Source organism: Tripterygium wilfordii, chromosome 13 (assembly GCF_013401445.1).
Source record: "Tripterygium wilfordii isolate XIE 37 chromosome 13, ASM1340144v1, whole genome shotgun sequence".
Lineage (NCBI taxonomy): Eukaryota > Viridiplantae > Streptophyta > Magnoliopsida > Celastrales > Celastraceae > Tripterygium > Tripterygium wilfordii.
In genome coordinates, this window is record NC_052244.1 from 13,221,867 (window position 1) to 13,237,090 (window position 15,224).

Here is a 15,224-nt window from a genome sequence, read left to right on the forward strand (position 1 = left end):
AACAATATTATAAGAACTTATCATTTGGACATCTGATATGAATCTACACTTGGATCGTCAAACCCACAAACACATAAATTTTTCACTTGACGACATGATAAGTTGGACCACAGTCCAAACGCGTGGTCTAATCTTTATGAACCTTTTTCAAAAGCTGTTATTCATCACATATGCATGTGACAATGTGATTACAGAAGAACAAAGCTTACAAATCATAGAAAGACTACACATAAATTTGAGAAGAAGATATTTTTGATAAAAAAAAAAAGGTGAACTTCAGCTCATTATTCAAAACATTTGAGGGGTCCATGGTTAGTGTCATTAAAGGAAAAATAAATAATTCATTCCCACACCACTTTTCTTGTACAACTACTACATATGGTTTGCCTTCTGATCTAAACAAAGATATCCAAAAAAATGGTTGCTGTGTTCAACAAAGAGCTCTTGAGTTGGTATCTCATCACCTTAAAACTTAGAGAAACAGTTGAATCTGGAATCTCAAAATCTCCTACTGCAACTCAATCGATCGACTTTTCAGACCAGCCTCAACAGCAAGTTCATAAGCAGCAGCAGCAACCATCAGACACACAACAGGTTTTGATCAAAGCTAATGGTGAAGATCCAGAGTCTGGTTGGGTTATTTCCATCAAAGAAAAACTCGAGTTTGCTCGACAAGACGATGTTGCGAGTTCTTGGGCAAAGCTGAGCATCTATAAAGTTCCTCATTACCTACGAGAAGGTGATGACAACAAGGCTTATGTTCCGCAGATTGTATCCTTGGGGCCTTACCATCATGGCAAGAAACGTTTACGCCAAATGGATCGCCATAAATGGCGTTCCCTTCAACACGTCCTGAAGCGAACAAACCAGGACATAAAGCTGTATCTTGATTCTATTGGAGAGCTAGAAGAGAGAGCGCGCGCCTGCTATGAAGGTCCAATCACTATGAGCAGCAATGAATTTGTGGAAATGATGGTTCTTGATGGTTGTTTTGTCCTTGAACTCTTCAGAGGTGCTGCTACTGAAGGGTTCAAACAACTTGGTTATGATAGAAATGATCCTGTCTTTGCGATGCGCGGCTCAATGCATTCCATTCAGAGAGATATGATCATGCTTGAGAACCAGATTCCACTCTTTATACTCGATCGGCTATTAGGACTTCAGTTGGGTTACCCAGACCAGAAAGGCCTTGTTGCAACACTGGCAGTAAGGTTCTTTGATCCATTGATGCCCACCGATGAGCCTTTACCAAAGAGTGACAGGAATAAATTGGAATCCTCTCTTGGACTTTCTACTGCATTTGATCCCTTATCCGATCAAGGAGGACTCCATTGCCTTGACGTTTTTCGACGAAGTCTCTTGCGCACAGGGCCACAGCCAGCACCCAGGATTTGGATCAAGCGATGGTCACACGCTAATCGTGTTGCAGACAAGCGGCGACTGCAATTGATTCATTGTGTCACAGAGCTTAGAGAGGCTGGAGTCAAGTTCAAGAAGAGGAAGACCGATCGATTCTGGGATATCAAATTTAAGAATGGTGTTCTGAAGATTCCCAGGCTGTTGATACACGATGGTACTAAGTCACTTTTTCTCAATCTCATAGCATTTGAGCAATGCCATCTTGATTGCACCAATAACATTTCCTCTTATGTGATCTTCATGGACAACCTGATTAATTCACCTGAGGATGTGGGATATCTCCATTACTGTGGCATAATTGAGCATTGGCTTGGCAGTGATGATGAGGTCGCCGATCTTTTCAATCGTCTATGTCAAGAGGTGGTTTTCGATATCAACGACAGTTATTTTTCCAGATTGTCCGGGGATGTAAACCGGTATTACAACCATAGATGGAATGCTTGGCGAGCATCTTTGAAGCATAAGTATTTCAACAATCCCTGGGCGATCATCTCAGTAGTAGCCGGTGTTGTACTGCTGTTACTTACCTTCGCCCAGACCTTCTATGGAGTCTATGGCTATTACAGGCCAAGTTAAACCTGCTTGAGCCGTAAGTCCTTGCTCATCTTGAGCAACATTATATACCAACCTTCCACAGGCTGCTGAATGATCCAGATGTCCTCCAAAGTATGGATTTACTGTGTGTTTGCTAGTAGCTATAATATACAATTGATGATGGTATTCTTAACATCTGAGAACATTTATGCAAACCCATCTAAGCAAACCCTAAACAGATTTGCTTGGCCAATACCTTACAATTCATTCCATATGTTAAGCTCAACTAGATCCAAACAAACAAGAATCATCCTGATTTGAAGGCAAAAGAATTTATTAAGGTCTTCTTCACCGGCAGACACACACCTGCTTCATTCCATATATTCTTCACAGAGAAACAGAGAATGAGAGGAACAATCCAGAAGAACAAATTTTCTGATTTATTCTCAGAATGTAACCCAAATAAAAATAAGTGTATTCTTCACCGATCAAGTGAACGTACAAGTTATAGCTACAGCTACTACATTGCATGGCTAATATTCCCTTCGGTAAACCACAATTCACCAGAACAGATATAAAGCATCTGGAAATATAGGGCTAGGATAAGCTCTCTCTACAGAAGGAACATTTTATGTAAAGGAAAATTCGACTCCTTTATTCCCCAAGCTAATTTTTCAACTAGTATGTCTAAAGGGGTTGCTGAGTAAAGAAGTGGGGAAAATAATAGCTCGAGATGCCAAAATAGTCCTCACGACAACTTCTGGTAATGCCCCTATCCCCATCTGTGAGCAAAAAATTGCAGGCGAGTGATTAGACACCCAAGGCACGACTAATTTTAAACAAGTACAACAGTTTGTTTATAATTCAAAATACCTGAGGATTTCAATCCTTAGAAATGTTTGGGCCGTCAGTTGTTCCGTATCGCTATAATGGAGCATTAAGGGAATAAAATTAACATCACTCAACTTGTATTGCGATAAGAGTTACATAAAGTAAAAGTAGTGTAGAAAGACGCAGGCCGCAATACTGAAAGATTCAATTTAAAGCACCTGTTTTCCAAAAGAGAATGGAATATATTTGTACTTGATCATGTGCATCATCTGTTTCCTCATGGTGAGTATGAATAGCGAGATCCAGTAGAAAACAAGTATTGGCCAAAAGACAGGTACATCAAAGACGCTGAAGAATGTCATAACAAAAGCAATGCAGAAGGCCTTTGTAATAGAGCACCTTCCAAGAAAACACAAGAACAACTTCAATAAATTTCCCAGTCAAAGGAATTGCATATAATTGTCTCTAAAATCTATCGTGGACAGATGCTATTCTGACTGAAAGTATTTTGTTTTTTTTTTTTTTGTTGGAGAAGAGCTGACTGAAAGTTTAGGAATTCAATAATTATCTTAGCATGGTTCTTCGAAAGAAGCATCGTGAAGAAAAGCTCAATTGACTCAAAGGTATAAATTGAGTTTTCCACGTACATGATTGGGAAAAGAGAGGCAGTCATTTGCACTATTTTTGGATCAGATCGTATCTTATCAAAGACTCCACAGCCACTAGTTACCAGCCATTGTTCTCACTAGATAGTGATCTCTATCAAGATTGGTACCAGTGGTTCAACCCTGAATTCCAAGCCCCAAATTGCAGTTTTCCAGTCTCCAAGATCTTCTGGGATCATATTATTTACACTAGTTATATGAATTCTAGGAAAACCTATAATATTCTTAAAATTTCTGACTAGTATCACCTACATCTAAACCATCAAAATGAGCAGATTTCGGGGACATGAAAGAAAATTTTGAAATACAACATCCAATGAACCCCAACAAGTAAATATACTGATATGCGTGTTTATAATTGACCATAGCTAGAACATATGGCGCACAATGTTATGCTCACTTGAAAAAAGTAATTGAAATTGACAATCATTCCATTCGACCCTCATATCACCATCTCTACAAAACTGAAATATTCAGATAACAATAAATTTCTCACTATCATGTCTATACAGGCAACATGAATATCCCATCAAGTTTTCATTTTTCGAAGGCAAATATCCAATCAATCTTAAGAATTCAGAAAGCAAGGTATATTATCGATCAAGCACACGATCGACACACAAGTCAATTCAACATTTAGTATTATACAGAAAGAAACAAATTTGAGAGCGTAAAACAAGAAATTAACCCTAGAAGTTGTCAAATTGAACAAAACGAAAGGGAAAATAGCGGATACCAGAACTTAAACTCGGGGAGGCGCCGAACAAAGGGGCGGAACTCGTCGGATCCGCGCGTGGGGAGAGAAGGGCCATCCTGGGTCTCGGGGTCAATCTGCGGAGAGAGAAAGCCAATGAGGAGGTTGAGCAAGTATATGCCCAGCCCGTACGTGATGATATAGTAACCTTGCACCATGTACACGCGTACGGCATAAATGAGCGCCACCGCCAGGCACGCGATCCATCGGTAAAGGACGTGGGGGACCGACTTATCGAGGAGGTGCTGGTACCGCCGTGACACGTTGAAGCTCCAGTGTGATACGACACTAGCCGGCGATGATGAAGAGATATCGTCCACGGCGAGGCCACCAGTGGCTGGTCCGTTTTCCATTGGGGCCTTCTCCTGTGGATTATACGTGGCCGGTTTAACTGTGCGTCTCACTCGGACCTCTCTTCTCCCCTCCCTACTTGTTTGTTCTGCAGAGAATTATATGCCCAGGAATGGATGTTTATCCGTGTTAACCGGCAATCAGGCACCTTCGTTTACGGGTCCGTCTCACTTCCGTATAATTGTTCATCACTAGTTCCCCACTTTCAAAAATATACTTGAAATATAGAATTATCTCGGATATGCAGGCTTCGCAATTGATATGAATTGTAGACTCAATTGAATTATGAAGTTCTCAAATTCATGAATATCTGCTAGATATTCATATAACCAAATTCTTAAACGACAAAAAATATTTGATAAACGAGTGAGGGTGTGAGTTACGGAGTTCTTCTCGTCATACATATTTACAAATAATCACCCCAATGTGTATATAAACTATTTATCTTGTTGAATGAAATGTGTCACAGTTGAATCATCATATTGAAGTACGTCATAACTCATCATACTTCTCGCTTGTTAATGTCATATCTACAGTTGTTAAGTCTACCTCTAACACAAAATTCGACACATCATTGTTCATGGAGTGTCATAGTACTATCAATAAGTTCATAGAATAATCGCTTTATTTCCTGCTTGTTTTGTTTTATCTTTCTTCTTTCCATTTTGTATTTGTTTTGCTTTCTCATACCATCATTTTTGATGTCATGTTGTTTTCCTTCTCCATTTTGTTGATATATATATGTGGCATATAAAAAAGGTTGATAGAATAATCACTCCATAGACTCATGGAGTGTGTATATAGTATAAAACATAAAAGAAAATATAGTGTAAACACGGAAAAATAATTTAAATTCAACTCATTAGTATTTTACAAGAGTGATATTATCCAAAAATCAGAATTTTTTATTTAAAAAAATTTACGTTAGAAGATTAAATTAAACTTTAAAGTCAATGATAACAAGGCCCCAAGTCAAAGCCCACTTCTTTGGGTCCAAACCTAATTAGGATCCAAGGCCCATTTTTCTGATGACATTTTTGACCGGGGAAAGGGGGGTGGTTTGATTGCGACTCGAGCTTCTATGCTATGCAAGTAAAATACAAAAGAGCTGTCTGTCCTCACCTTGATCCTTCAATCGATCTCATCTATCAAATCTCCGTCGCGACCTTAATTCTCTTCTCACACAAATTCCTTTTGATTGCTAACTGTGCTCTGGCTTGAATCGCCTGCATTGAAACTTCAGGTAAGCTGTCATTGACTCATTGTTGAGCGCACAGATTCATATTTCTTGTTTCTGTTTTTGTTTGTTTGTGATTCGTGTATAGAATTTCGATTTTTCAAATCCGTTTCTGATATCGGTACCTGTACTCGCATATATTTTGTTCATTCAAATACGATGGCATTTGCTCGGAAAGTGTATGATATTCGAATGATTTGTCATTCGTGAAAACATGTTGATGCCTATAGTGATGGCCGATTAGGCGCATAGTTAGGTGTATTTTCAGATTCAAGTTGCCATCAGATCTTACATTACATTTATAGATTGTGTACTGTGTAAAGCATAGATCCAATCAATTATTTTTTCCTCTCATGGAACGACTGTGATAAATCAATTATTTCTTCATTGTATGGTAGCTTATGAAGGACTCTTGTTTGGCTGTTGGGAACAGGTGGCCTAGCTTGTTTTACAATTATTGATAATCTGTTGTTCACTCTCCTGTAAGTGTAATATTGATGATTGTTCTATATGGAGTGTCTTGATTTATCTTTCCCTCAAAGAAAAGATTATTTTCTTCAATCATTCTTAAAATTTGTTTTCTATTGTTTTATTGTGGGTTGCAGCTCATATGCACATTGAGTTTCTTAGCTCCTCTCTTGTTGCAGTGACCATTTTGTGTCCTTCGTCTTCCCATTGATGAAATGGATTCAGGATCCAACAACTCCTCTCCCCAACCCGTTGCTCAAGCTTCTGATGTTGAACCTCCAGAACCAGCTGTCAATGGAGGCAATAATTCTGCACTGGAATCACTATCTGTGTCATCCTCTCCAAGCAAAACCTCTGGCGCTACAAGTTCGAAACTCCCACAGCCCATAGCACCAGAGGGAATGAAAACAGGAGCAGCTGGGTTGTCTACATTCTCACGTTTCACTAATGGGCTTGGATTGCATTTTCCTTCAAAGCCTTCTGGTGCAGAAGAGATTGCTGAAAGTACCTCGGATTCTGCACAAGCGGGCATCTTTGAATCATTCACAAAAGGTTTATTTGATACATCCAAGAACGCAGTGAAGGCTGTGCAGGTCAAAGCTCGTCATGTTGTCTCTCAGAACAAACGGAGATACCAGGTACATTTGCTAAGTTCATATTTACTGATTTGTATCTTGTTGCTTTATTTTCCAATAAATCCACTAACTAGGGAAATTGTGTTATATTTCAATCTTAGTTATCCTACTGTTTGGTGGGATTCCTAGCTTCATATTTGCCTTGTGTGTACTATTAACCACATCACCAAATGGATGCATTGTGGCTTTTATTTGTCGGTTTGAAGTTTCCATCATCTTGCCATTGTTAAAAGGTTAGAATTGGTGAGAAATTTGAAGCTCATGTGTCTTAACTAGCTTGTCTACACAGTACACACAGATCTATCGTATGTCATAACTAGCAAGAAATCCATTAAGTCAAAGAATTAGTGATGAATAATGTCGCAACACAGGAGGAATTTTCACATACAGGTTAGAAGTCCATTTCATTTGCTGGAAGAAATAATTCGTGCTATTACCGACCAAAATCAAGTGGAGCTTGTTAACTGCATTGTTTCGTTTATTTCATTGATTTATTGAAAGCTTGGTCCAATTAGTCTGAAGTCTATTCCCTTGCAATATAGTTTATCAACTAATTTGCCAAAAGATTTGTTTGATTCCATGATCATGAAAATGAAAATGATGGCATACACAACTTGCAGGAGGGAGGATTTGACTTGGATATGACTTATATCACTGACAATATTGTTGCTATGGGGTTTCCTGCTGGTGATTTAAGCTCTGGGATTTTTGGATTTCTCGAGGTAATAATAATATAACTTTGTTTGTATGTGAAATTTAGATTTCCTAGTTTGATAGCTTCATCAAAACAAATTATGAACTGAAAGACATGCTGCAGGGGTTTTACCGCAATCACATTGAAGAAGTAATCAAGTTCTTTGAAACTCATCACAAGGTAACATAAATTCCTGATTTTAGAGGGTGAGAAATGTGAGAATATTTAATACAAGGTGATTACTTCTAGAAGGAAATTTCGTTACACCTTAACTTTTATGAGCTCATCTTATTTGTTAAGCTGATGAGTTTATTATTTTAGTTATTATCCCAGAGATAAATGTCGGGAACGTGGACTAGCAAAGAACGGAAGTTAAACATCATATAGGGGAAGGGTGGCAAGGAAAAGAGAGAAACAGGAAAAAAAAAATTTAGTTTATATCCCAGTCATAGTTTCTCTTCGTCTGCAGAGCTTTGCATTTTGAGTTCATGTTTTGCTTTGTGGCTGGTGGCTGGTTTTTGTTTGGCTTTATATGCTGCTCTTGTTCCTTTAGGTTCTATCTGGACATTTTCTTTCATGTGCATTATTGTACAACTTTTTATATTCAATAAAATATGTCAGAATTATAAAAAAGAAATCCCAGTCATAGTTTCCCTTGAATCTGATTTAGTTGAGCAATGAACATATATAGGAACATGACTTCTTTTTTTCTCGGACTGACTGTGGGCTATTAGAGGATAATATGCCCAAAGAATGAATATAATAGGAATAAGAATGTTGCATTGGATTTGTGGCAATATGAGGAAGGACAGGATGAATAATGAGAATATTTGATTTAGGGTTGGGGCAGTGCCAATAGAAGTTAAAATGTGTGAAAAGTGTTTAAGATGGTATGATCATTTGCAACATAGAGATAACTGTGCAGCTCTCGAAGAATTTAGGAAATTAAGAAAGGTGATACTAAAAAGGAGGAGAGGGAGGCAAAAAGACAGATGGAAAAAAAAGTAATCATATGAGTTATATCGGATTATTGGAGAGTGTAGCTCTTGATTGGAACAATGCAAAAGAGAATCCACATAGTGGATTCAAACTTATTTCTCTCGTGGATGCAAACTTTTGTCGGGTGGAAAGGCTGTTTCAAGTTAAAAAAAGTGCAATTCCTTGGTTGTAATGAAACAACTTTACCACTAAGCCATAGCATTGCCCTTAATCATACGTAAAAACTCGATAATGTAGTTTTACGCTACTTGGCTTCTAAGGATACCCATTTAGCCTACCCTTCATCCATCCTCCTTGCTTGTCCTATATTCCTATAAGCTCTTATCCTACCAGTGCACCGAACAGTGACACAGTGTAAATGATCACTTATTTTATTGTCATGTATGATCTTACTAGTGTTTTATTTGCAGCTACCTGGTCATGACCTATCATAGCAAGTTTACAAGTTCTAGTTTTTTAGTTATGTGATGCCTATTGGTCATTAGTTAAGTCCTCTTAGTTTCTTCATTATTCTTGGCCTACACCTGGTCCATTTTTACTTACTATTCTGTTGAATTTCTTGTTATTTAAGTCATCATTTTGTTTGCAGGGAAAATACAAAGTATACAATCTTTGTTCGGAAAGGTTGTATGATGCATCACTTTTTGAGGGGAAGGTGAGACGTTCATTTTTTTTTGCCTTTTACCTATTGTTATTGCATTTAATTCCAAGGTGAAAGCAGCTGAAAGGACTGCTAAATTATCACAGCATAGTACATTTAGTATTATAGTGGTTCTGAAAGTAAAATAATCTCTCTTTTTTTTTTTCCTTTTTACGCAATGAGAGTAAAATAATCTTTAAGCATCCACTTAAAGGTCTCATGTCCAGCACACTGGAACTTACTTGCCTGTTTCCATCTGCAATTTCTAAAGTCATTAAATGGTCATGTCCTGTGTTTTGTTGCCCTCAATAATTTCTGGCAATACACCAACCTTTAAATCCCAATTTCCTTTTTTTCCCCCTGAGATACAATGATCTCAGGTTCTTAATATTTCCTAATTGTTATTCTATTTACTAGAGAGATTTTTCCATGTGCTATAATATTTGATCAGGAAGCTGACTTCAGTCCCAGGTGAAAAGTGAAAACGAACACTTTACTACAGCTGGTAGTTAACCAGTGGTCTCAAAACCATTTCACTCAAAAGAATATGCAAATTCATTCTTGCTAATGGAATTTTGTAGGTTACGAAATGAATTACATGGATTTCATGATACACTACACTTATTGAGAGTTGAATTCTCAGGTTGTAAGTAAAAGGTAAAAAAGGTAAACAACTCCTGTATACAAGACTCATGCAATGAGAGCGGTCGGGGCCAGACAGGATGTATGCAGACCTTACCCCCACATAATATGTGGAGAGGTTGTTCTCGGGAATTGTACCCATAACCTCTAGGTTACCACTGCAATTCTCCGGTCATAAGTATGTAATGTTATTTGTCAACATCAGTTCAGTAATCCTTCTAGCCTTCCAAGAAAATTATATCAGATAATCAATATCAAAATATCCATTTCCAGTTCCAAATACATCAAGGGGAAAGATAGTTGAGGTGGCATTTATCTCCGCCTTGCAGTGCTGTTGAGATTGTGATGACATAAACTGTGCAGAATATGTGATAATTTGACAGATTTAAGCTATCAAGTATGTAGAGGTTTTTATGAATATTAGTCTTGGATATTGATTTTCCACCTTCTCATGTGTAAAACCTTTTTGACACTTTTCCAGGTGGCAAGCTTCCCATTTGATGACCATAACTGTCCCCCACTTGAGCTCATCAAATTGTTTTGTCAAAGTGCATACTCGTGGTTGAAGGAGGACATTCAAAATGTGATAGTTGTCCACTGCAAAGCTGGCATGGGAAGAACAGGATTGATGATTTGTAGTCTTCTTCTGTTCCTTAAGGCAAGTTGAATACTTATTCCTATAAGAATATGGAGCAGCATAACCTTACCCCTTTCTTGGGTACACAGTTCATTCATTATGTTCATAATGGTGTTGTCCTTTCTTCTTTCTTCTTTCTTATTTTTTTCCTATTTTTATTTACTTTTTGCTATCTTTCTACAGTTTTTCCCAACTGTTGAAGAGGCCATTGATTACTTCAACAAGAAAAGATGCGTAGACGGAAAAGCTCTAGTTCTACCAAGTCAGATTGTCAGTCATCTACTTTCACGCAGAAAACTCTTATCTTCTAAGGGATTCTTATATTATTTTGATCTTTATTATCTTTTCTGCTTTCTCTAGAGATATGTCAAATACTTTGACCGTATCTTAACACAGTTCAACGGAGAAAATCAGCCTGGACGTAGGTATAATTTATCTCTATTAAATTGCATTCAAGTTAATCTTTATAAGATCATAGTTGCATTCCAGTTTATCTTCATGAGATCACTAACCTGTAATTTTGCAGGTGTATGCTTAGGGGGTTTCGACTTCACAAGTGCCCGTATTGGATTAGGCCCTCCATCACAATCTCTAATCATACTGGTATGCAGTGACTTCGCTTCTCTTCCACACCACATTTGTCCTTGCAGCAATTGCAAAATGTCTAGCAGTCTCATTTCTTTTGCGTAATTATCTATTCTCGTAGAGTTATTATAGTTTTCTTCTTTTTCATCAAGATTCTTTTGGTGGGCAAGAAAACTTACTGTGATTTTCTTTTCCATCCGAGAGCCGAACTTGTGCAAGATATAGAGCTTAAAATCTGTGTTCAGAGAGAAAATACCCTTTTCTCTAATGATACGATCATTGCTAAAGTAAAGGGCATGTGCGCTAAAATACGAGAGATACTCAAAGTGTCTTTTGTTAGCCTTTTTCCCCTTTTTATAAGTTATGGGGTAATATTCTTTATTTTTTTCAGGGATGGTGGAATTGAACCTTCGCCTCGTGCAAGTGTTACGTCTTTTTAGCTTAACCCTGATGCTATGAGTCTGCGCAGTGGAACTGTAATTCCTTACGAGTCTTAAGTGAAGGATTATCTTGCGAGTTTATATGCCCTTTTTCTTAAAAAGGGCTTTTTTGCAGAATTATCCTTCAATCTGATGTACAATGTTCATGTCTGAAGGCAATTCCGTTTCTAACCAATAGTGAAGGTTTTGAAAGTTGGATAAAAACAAACCAATATCATATCTGATAATATAACATAAATATTTGTCCTCGTCCGCAGGGGTTCTGTTCTCAACGAAAAAGCATCCAAAAACTAAGGATTTGAAGGTAGATATTCTTCAACTTCTTTGGTCACCTTTTATTTTATTGTTAACTGGTTGCTTGTTTATTTAACTTACTGTTGTGCTTGTACATTTGACAAATCTTGTAATTTGAGCTTGCGAATTTCTATTTTTAGCCAGAAGATTTTTGGATTAGAGCACCAAAGAAAGGGATTGTGGTCTTTGCCATACCAGGGGAGCCTGGTTTGACAGAGTTGGTTGGAGACTTCAAAATTCATTTTCATGACCGGCAGGGAGATTTCTACTGGTAAGTGAGCATTGTCTTACATAAATAGAGGATGCACAGTGACTCTATTTTGTCATAAGTGAAAAAAGTCATAAAGAATGTAGAACCAACTGATGTGCATCAAATACTACATTTTCATCCTCAATAAGCATTAATAGATTACTTCAGCAAGCAAAATCTTCTTGAACCAATGCCTCTAGCCATGCACATGCACGGGTGAGACTTCACATTATCCACCCATACTAACCAATCGTTATTATCTCTTTGGTAATGGTGCTTGTTGCTCGTGTTTCAAATTATATCAGGAACGAACTTATAAAACAACCATGAACTCATGGATTTTCCACTAAAATTTATTGTGTTGAGAACTGCTTCCTGCATGTACATATTAGTTTCTCGAGAACTTTTTTCTTGAATAGTACGTGGAGAACATTATAGATGTCCATCTTCTTCTAAGAATTTGTTTTGAAAAGAATTAATACCAATAATGGAGACTATTCTCTCAGGAATGTATACATTCTGCCTTAAAATTTGCTTTCCGCTGAGATTTTTTTAAAAAAAATATCGAGAGCTGCTTTCATTACACGCACTTCTAGTTACTCGAGGATGAAGATTGATCCTTTTTTTAATTTAACTCTTCAGTTGGCTGAATACAACAATGACAGAGAACAGGTTCACACTAGATGGCTCTGATCTTGATGGCTTTGAAAAGGTAAATTACAATATGACTGTCAGTTATGGCACTAGTCTCTTTACTAATTAGGTACGATCTAGGTATATTCTCAGACTTTCCATTATCTAAACTTTTAATGTTTTATCTCCTGGGTCTTGCTTACATGGTTTGTTGGGAATGCTTTGCAGAGAAATTTGCCTTCTCCAGGATTCCAAGTTGAAGTTGTGATGATAGATTATGATGGTATTCGACCAACAACTTCCAAAGCTGATTCTGTAGGCAAAGTGTCCGATAGTAGATCGAGTTATGCTCCAGTTCAAAGTGGTGGGATTGGGGCTAACTCTAATCAAAATAAAGTTCCTGTGCAAGAAGACAATGATGATGTATTCTCAGACAGCGACGGAGAGCAGAGTGGGGCTTCAAAAGGCAGGAAACCTCAAGCTGCCTCTGAAGTCATAGCTGGTCAACCCCATCATGTACCCAATGCCAGAGATGGAAAGTTGGAGAGTTTAACACATGGAACTGAACAGCTATCACTTGGGAGAGAAGCATCATCAAAGCCTGCCTCAGGCCTTGAGATTCCTAGCATGGGATCTGTAGGGGCCAGCGATATTAAGGCAATTGCTGCTGATGCTTCAGTATTCTCTTTTGGAGATGAAGAAGATTATGAAAGTGACTGATGCATTGTTGCCATGTACCATTGACACCTTTTCATGGAAGGTAAAAACTCATCTCTTTGGGTATTGTTGATTTGAATTTAAGCATGAAGGGGAAGATCTCTCTTATTATATATACTATTCTTAACCAGGGTTATGATACTGAATGTGGAAATGGTTAATTGGGACAACACCCGTCCCATGGGCCATGAAGGGAATGGTTTCGAGTTGGGCTGATCAGTCACTGGACCATTCTGGGCTTCTAAAAAAAATTTGAGCCTAGTGAATCTGACTGGGCCTTATAGTTGGGCTCCATCAATTTCCCAAACCTTACCCAATTTGGCAATTTCCATCAATATCTTAAAAGGAATTTTTAAGCCTGAAGGCCCTGAACAAGCGGATAGTTGGGGCCATCTATTACCCAAGCCTGACCCATATATCTTAGAAGTAAGGGATTGTTTGGGCCAACGTGCCAGGTCTCGTAATAGGCTCGGTCCACAGGCCACGATTTTACCTAGCTCCAGGAAAACTTACTGGGCCAGTATAGGCCGAAATAGCTTGCCCAAAGATTTAGAGATCTTGATTTCAGCCCGGTAGTTAACTATAGTCTATAACCCAATAATTTTGAGTCATAACCGTTCCTGCTCCAGACTCTCGGGGATGAGATCGGAGGGGAAGTGGAAAGCTTCGAGAGCGGGATAATTTGCTTACTAGTCATGATCCTCCTCTCTTCCTCTCTCTTACAAATTAGATCTTGGCCGTCCGTTTGATCCCAAGGCTTTGGAAATGAGCCACTTGTTTCCGTTGGGTTTTCTTCTTCAACTCTTGCTCAACAAGGTTTTGAAAGGTATTGAGAAATTCCCAAATCAATTAACCGCGGTCGTAGCTGGTTGTAATTTTACAGTAGTTGTGTCATGGCCGAGTTACAAAACTAAAACACAACTAAATTACATATCTTTGTGTCATGAAAATTATGAAAAATATATCTTTGGATTCGCAAGCTCGATCAAAACACATTCCAAAGAAAAAAGTATAGGTGATTTTACTGTTGTAGTTCATCTACAATACTACAACAGACCCGGACACTCCTAGATTACACAGTGTTGTAGTCTTTTGCAGCCTCGCAGCACTAGCCATAAAAATGGCTTTGTTTACTCTCCCTAGTACTTCAAACTCTCAAGCTGTCAAGCAATCCACTTTTACCCTCTTCAATTCTCAGACAAAGAAAGAATACACAAAGAAAAGATTTGCGTCTACAGTTTCTGCGTGATAACCAGAAACATGTCACAACTAGATGACATACAAACATATATATACACTGTGTGTTTACTTTTGATTAGGCGTCTGTAAGAGCCAAATTATTTGCTAAAAATGTCAAAACAAAACAGCTAGACCTTTTGAAACCAATAAGACAAAGCAAAGCAAAACAAAACTAGCTAGCTTTTAGACCAAGACAAACACAGCATTTAGTTGCATTGTTTTACCAACTCATGTACTGAGTTGATGTACCACCACCACCAGTTTATTTAATAGTGCTAGGAGACTGTAGATAATCTTGATTTAATTGCCAAGGAAGGAGGAATGGACTGGGGAGAGAGAGATATTTCAATTTCATGGCTCGTAGCTAGGCTTTGTCTTTCTTCGATGCAAGCCTTCCTCTCCTTTTCAATCTTTCCAGTACAAAAACTATACACAAAGAGAGACCCTTGTGATTCCTTTTTACCCCACGCCATTAACGCGGTTAAAAAATCGTCAATGCCGATAATTTCATATCGAATTGATTGATCGATTTTTTTTTCTTAAAAAGTTTCTAATAATTA

General features: G+C 38.0%; 3 protein-coding genes across 6 annotated transcripts; 2 read left to right on the forward strand and 1 right to left on the reverse strand.

Annotated features, from left to right (window-relative positions):
* Positions 1 to 319: 319 nt before the first annotated feature.
* Positions 320 to 2,216, forward strand: LOC120011733 (UPF0481 protein At3g47200-like). The gene has a single exon (XM_038862842.1). The coding sequence runs from the start codon at positions 418 to 420 to the stop codon at positions 1,993 to 1,995; it is 1,578 nt and encodes a 525-aa protein (XP_038718770.1). The 5' UTR covers positions 320 to 417; the 3' UTR covers positions 1,996 to 2,216.
* A 158-nt stretch (positions 2,217 to 2,374) lies between these two features.
* On the reverse strand, positions 2,375 to 4,744 carry LOC120011735 (protein RER1A-like). The gene is made up of 4 exons (XM_038862845.1): positions 4,186 to 4,744; positions 3,003 to 3,183; positions 2,827 to 2,877; positions 2,375 to 2,735 (listed from the first exon to the last, which is right to left on the reverse strand). The coding sequence occupies exons 1-3, from the start codon at positions 4,554 to 4,556 to the stop codon at positions 2,836 to 2,838; spliced, it is 594 nt and encodes a 197-aa protein (XP_038718773.1). The 5' UTR covers positions 4,557 to 4,744; the 3' UTR covers positions 2,375 to 2,735; positions 2,827 to 2,835.
* Positions 4,745 to 5,604: 860 nt separating this feature from the next.
* LOC120011732 (phosphatidylinositol 3,4,5-trisphosphate 3-phosphatase and protein-tyrosine-phosphatase PTEN2A-like) lies at positions 5,605 to 13,561 on the forward strand. Of its 4 annotated transcripts, none has more exons than XM_038862840.1 (14): positions 5,605 to 5,797; positions 6,190 to 6,273; positions 6,439 to 6,897; positions 7,515 to 7,616; positions 7,712 to 7,768; positions 9,177 to 9,242; positions 10,351 to 10,527; positions 10,690 to 10,776; positions 10,867 to 10,931; positions 11,033 to 11,109; positions 11,789 to 11,835; positions 11,966 to 12,096; positions 12,718 to 12,787; positions 12,937 to 13,561. In XM_038862840.1, the coding sequence occupies exons 3-14, from the start codon at positions 6,475 to 6,477 to the stop codon at positions 13,426 to 13,428; spliced, it is 1,794 nt and encodes a 597-aa protein (XP_038718768.1). In that variant the 5' UTR covers positions 5,605 to 5,797; positions 6,190 to 6,273; positions 6,439 to 6,474; the 3' UTR covers positions 13,429 to 13,561. The 4 variants fall into 4 exon arrangements, with proteins under 4 accessions (XP_038718768.1, XP_038718767.1, XP_038718769.1 ...); XM_038862839.1 differs by having other exon boundaries at positions 6,225 to 6,273; XM_038862841.1 differs by lacking the exon at positions 6,190 to 6,273 and having other exon boundaries at positions 6,397 to 6,897.
* The last annotated feature ends 1,663 nt before the right edge of the window (positions 13,562 to 15,224 follow it).